The 5033-nt window shown below is 40.1% G+C and overlaps 1 protein-coding gene across 1 annotated transcript; it reads right to left on the bottom strand.

The window, feature by feature from the left end:
* Positions 1–1305: 1305 nt before the first annotated feature.
* LOC138597783 (uncharacterized) lies at positions 1306–3255 on the bottom strand. The gene is made up of 6 exons (XM_069669295.1): positions 3213–3255; positions 2802–3122; positions 2163–2519; positions 1953–2078; positions 1537–1598; positions 1306–1434 (listed from the first exon to the last, which is right to left on the bottom strand). Exons 1-6 carry the CDS (start codon positions 3253–3255, stop codon positions 1306–1308), a joined length of 1038 nt encoding a protein of 345 aa, XP_069525396.1.
* Between the last annotated feature and the right edge of the window lie 1778 nt (positions 3256–5033).

Raw genomic sequence — 5033 nt, 5'->3', positions numbered from 1 at the left:
GTCTGTTGAAAGAGATTAATAAGAGGCTAAATCCTTAAACATTTCTATGTAGAATCTGGCGAAAGGCCCCAAGAAATATTTTGCTGAAAGCCAAAACCTGTGGCTTTACTCACTCTGGAGAACTAACGTGTATTAAGCTGCTTCCTGGTGGTCCCTCGTGTTTCAAGCACTGTCAGATGTGACATTTATCAGTCACTGAAATTTGAGCCGTTTCAGTTTCTTTACAGTCCAAATCTTTAAACAATCTTTAACAAAGACAACAAAACATATAATGAAAAAGTGCATGTTTTTTCTTTTAGCTTCTTACTATGTGTCTGTTCAATCTCTTTATTCAGCTGTGTCTTAAATGCTGTAAGTAAATGCACCAAATATCGCTGAGGAAAAGCAGAGACGCACGTGTAAGAAAGACAGAAACATATTTATGCTTTAATAAGACATGACAAGGTTTTACTAAAGATTTTAGATTATTTTAGCAAAGAAAAAAAACTACAAAAAAGACATTAAAACACAAAAACAGGATGCAAAACATAAAAAGATGGATCAACTTAGAGCAGCGGATCCTAAACTTTTTATGCAACGCACCCCCTTCTACATCCCGACCGGGTTGATGTACCCCCCCAACCCCTGACACTTAAAAAAACCCTGCAACATAACCTATATAGCCACATGAAAGGCATCAAGGTTAATTGTGCAAATAATCAAGATATTCAAAATATTCTACAGATCACAACAATGCGCTCTTACATTCGAAACAGAAACTACAGTGCGACAAACTCACGCACAAGTCCTCACTTTTAAAGAGCTAAAAAGAGGAATGAGAGCAGGGAGAAACGCACAGGCAGATCGGCCCATCATGAGAGACGATGAGGAAAACGCTGTCATATTTTCAGAAAATTGAATCAGCCTTAAATTACAATTGACAAACATAACATAGCAGTGAAGGAAATTAGAACATCAGTAGCCTTATTTGAATCAAACTGCAATAAAGTTACACACGGTCCACCAAGTGAAGAAAATATGACACATGCAGAGGCTCAGAAACAGATGACATGGACAAAAAGTAGATCGATTTGAGGATTTTCAAGTGAAAAATTCTACTTGGTGAAATAAATACACTATTACATTTTTCCTCACGCGCACCCAGAGGAAGCTCGTGCACCCCCACTTTGACTTACAGGAACATAAAGGGTCGTTTTATGCATTCAGAAGTAGATGCAGAAACAGTAGTGTCTGCTTCCTCTCAACAATCATGTTAGACACTTTAAGGTCAGTCGTATAAAACCCCCCACATGTTTTCATAGACATTTACATCGAGCATTTCACTTGAGAATAGACACCGTCTTCAGTCTTTAACTCTTTAGTCTTCCTCCCTCTTGTAGATTCCCCGCCGTGAAAATGCAACGCAGCATAGTTCAGATCATGTCCACCTTCAGTCTGTGCAGCAAATAAACTTCTCATTACATGATCGTGTTCGTATACAGCAAGTTAGGAGTTATGTTAAAGTTATACAGTATGCAACTTTCTTTGATCACTTACAATATCATCTATTCTTGGGTTGGAGTTGTCATGTCTTGCTGGCAAAGAGGCGCTTTCTATTCCTTGAATTGAGTGAAGACAGAAACATTATGTACTTTTCTCACTTTTAAATCAGATCCTCAGCTGTTTCAGCACATTTTAGTTTAAAATATAACATTAAAAACATCATTTTTGGACAGTGTCCTTAATAACTTGTGCATCCTGTTCAGGTTTATTGAGGCACACATGGAATAAACAGCAATGTGGAGGCTCAAAATAGTGCGAAATATCAGTGACGTGCTGATATGGATATCTTCTATTTCATTTAAGAATAGGAGGTGAAGGTTTGTCCTCTCCTGTTTGATGTTACACTTCCTGTAGTCAATAAATGGTTCACGTGAAACTACCAAATCTTTGAATCAGTAAACAACTCTTACCTTTACATTGTCCACATGCTGCTCTCGGAGATCGGTGACAGATGAAAACAATATTTCCAATCACAGAAATGACCAGGCAGACTATCGCTATCACCAGAGCAACAAATTCAGAGCTTGTTGTTTGCTCTAGAGAACAAAGAAGAAAGTTTCATTCATGATGTCAATAAAATATTATGAAGATCACCTCCAGTGCTGAACTTATAATCATACCAAGCTCTAGTTTTGTTCCGTCTCCAAACAGTATCTCTCCACATGTGGCCACAGCACAGTAGTAAGTCCCAGCATTAGAGGAGCTGACGTTCTTAGAGAAGCGATAAACACAGCTTCTCTGAGTGTCAGATCTCTCGTCACATCCATCACGTCTGTTTCCATCAGTGTAGATGATGTCTGGATGAGATTTATCTGATCCGGCTCTGAACCAGTACACACTGTGACCTCCTGGACACGTTTGACTCTCAGAGTCAGAGAGGACTGAACACTGCAGAGTCATCAAGTCTCCTGGACGGACTGGATCAGAAACTGTCGGCCGCTGAACAACAGTGTAGTTTGATGTCCTCTGAGTGTTTCCTGTGTATTTGAAGATGTTCAATAGTAAAATAAACACAATATAAAATGCTTTGACATGATGAAATGTAGCAGTAAGAACCTATTGTTCAGATGATTAAATCATGGGTCAAATCTCCACTTTGCCAACATGGAGTAATATTTCTAATTTAAAATGTTAGAATATAATGTATATGAATTGGAAATCCTTTCAACAACTGCTACATGAAGCATTTTTTTCATAACATTGTTTAGTCATTAAAACAGTGTAGCTGATTCTTAGACATTGAAAAAACACATAATTACCTATTATTGACAAATATGTCGTACACAAAGTTATCTGATACCACTCCAAGACTACACAGTGATACATTCCCTCGTCTTCTTGAAGTGTCCTCAAAATGGTCAGATGGCTCATTTTCTCATTAACTTTTAAATCAAATCTAGAATCTGAAAACTCTGCTCCAAACACTTTGTTTATATTTTTCCATCGTCTCACAATTAATTTCAGAGCATCACCAGCACTCTGCTTGAACCAGAAGGCTTCATTGTTTAAAATATCAGGCGAGCCACATGTGATGGTTGCAGGTTCACCAAGTTGAACTTGGGTCACTGGAGCCAGCGTATCTAGATACAAGTATAAAGGAAGAATAAATTAAACATTAAATAATCATTCAGCCAGACATCTGGACACAGTCATTATTGCGTATCACTTACAGGCCTGATGAAGGAGAAGCAGTGTGAGCCATAACGTGATCATCTTGACACTGTCTCTTGTTAGGAGACCTCTTAGTTACTTTATAAGTAAAGATGGTGACGTGGTCATCAAAGCCACACCTTCAGATCTGATTGGATATCTAAATATACATCTAAGTTCACTTCCTGCCACAGTGGTTTTGTCCGTGTGATGTGAAGCATCTCACGTTTCTCACAAGTGTGAGGATCACTTGAACATTTAGTCTCAACATGGACAGGTTCTGTTTGTAAAGCTTATTAAAAGTTTCATCAGCATTTAACTCTGAAGGGCTCATTTCTTTTTCTGGGTCTAGTGTTTAAATGTGGTATTCTTCATGTGGCTCTCACTTACTACACAAACATGGTGGCTATTGCAAGTTCATTTTAATCATCACATCCTTTATCTCCAAACCCTTCCGTAAGTATGATCCAGGGATGCCCCGATCAGGATTTTACTCGATACCGATTACTGATTTTTTTTAATAGTGAGATCTGCCGACCATCGATCTGATCACCGATTTAAATGCATTTTTTTATTTAATACATTATGAGTTGTTAAGGTTGTGTGAGAGGAGATGGAGAGGACCCCGACCCTTAGAGTTTGGCGACCTTTTATTAGATTGCTGTCTGAAGTGTCGAGAAGGAGCTCCTAATCTATGGTAAAGGTAAGCGTGTTTCTGTCATGTCGGTCACAGTTTATGTGAAGGCAGAGTCAAAGGGGTAAGGAATGAATAAGGTGTGCTTAAACACAAACATGGCTGAAATGGGATGTGTTTGAGGTGTGGTCTTTGTTCCTGGACCTAGTTTAGAACTACACCTATGAGGTCACAACCTCTTTTCATTAAATGTTAGGAATGGAAAGCAGTCTCTCACATCACAACTTGAACAAACAAGCACATGTTGTTGAAAGTGATGGTGCCAAGTATCAAGTGGCTACTGCTTGAGTTCTTTCCCAAGCAGATGATGGAGGCTGTTGACTAAGCTCTGGCTTGGCGTGGGGTTTTGGGGGATGGTGGAGATTGCAGATAGGCTGCGAATTGGGATCCAGTAACAGGTGTCAGACATTGTGCCAGTGCAACAACAAGCCAAAGCAGTACTTGATAGTTTGGAATGTCCCTGACCTTGAAACTCCCTTAGTCTGGCTGAAAAGTGTTTTGATGTCCAGTGCAGATGTTACAACCCAGTTTCTGATTGTTGCACTGTCTGGGCCTGGCACCAATCAGGCTTCTCAGGCCGGCAGCACAGGTTGGCAGGAATATTCAGGAAAAAATACACACTCAGCCGTACTCTTATACTTGCATATACACCATAGCATAACATTATACAGCCATAACATTATGACCACCTGCCGTATATTGTGTAGGATCCCCTGCCACCAAAACAGCACTGACCATCGAAGCATGGACTCCACTAGATCTCTGAAGGTGTGCTGAGGTATGTGCCACCAAGATGTTAGCAGCAGATCCTTTAAGTCCTGTAAGTCGCGAGGTGGGGCCTCCATGCATTGGACTTGTTTGCCAGCACATCCCACAGATGCTTGACTGGATTGAGGTCTGGGGAATTTGGAGGCCAAGTCAACACCTTGAACTTGTTGTGTTCAAACCTCAAACCATTTCTTAAGGATTTTTGCAGTCTGCTGAAAGAGGCCACACCATTAGGAGATACTGCTTCTATGAAGGGGTGTACTTGGTCTGCAACAATATTTAGTTAGTTGGTACATGTCAAACTAACATCCACATGAATGGCAGGACCCAAGGTTTCCCAGCAGAACATTGCCCAAAGCATCACACTCCCTCCGCCGGC

The sequence above is a fragment of the Semicossyphus pulcher genome, unplaced genomic scaffold, assembly GCF_022749685.1.
Source record: "Semicossyphus pulcher isolate SPU_LCO1_2020_fin unplaced genomic scaffold, fSemPul1.0.p SCAF_2, whole genome shotgun sequence".
Lineage (NCBI taxonomy): Eukaryota > Metazoa > Chordata > Actinopteri > Labriformes > Labridae > Semicossyphus > Semicossyphus pulcher.
The sequence above is the reverse complement of the archived record's forward strand: the minus strand, read 5'-3'. Positions and strand labels throughout refer to the sequence as shown.

What these genes read in the sequence shown, in the direction of transcription:
- LOC138597783 (XM_069669295.1), bottom strand. Translation starts at nt 3,255, where the DNA reads ATGATCACGTTATGGCTCACACTGCTTCTCCTTCATCAGGCCT. An exon ending in GACATATTTGTCAATAATAG is followed by an intron (nt 2,520 to 2,801) that starts GTAATTATGTGT and finishes TCAAATACACAG; the next exon opens with GAAACACTCAGAGGACATCA. An exon ending in CGGAACAAAACTAGAGCTTG is followed by an intron (nt 2,079 to 2,162) that starts GTATGATTATAA and finishes TTTGTTCTCTAG; the next exon opens with AGCAAACAACAAGCTCTGAA.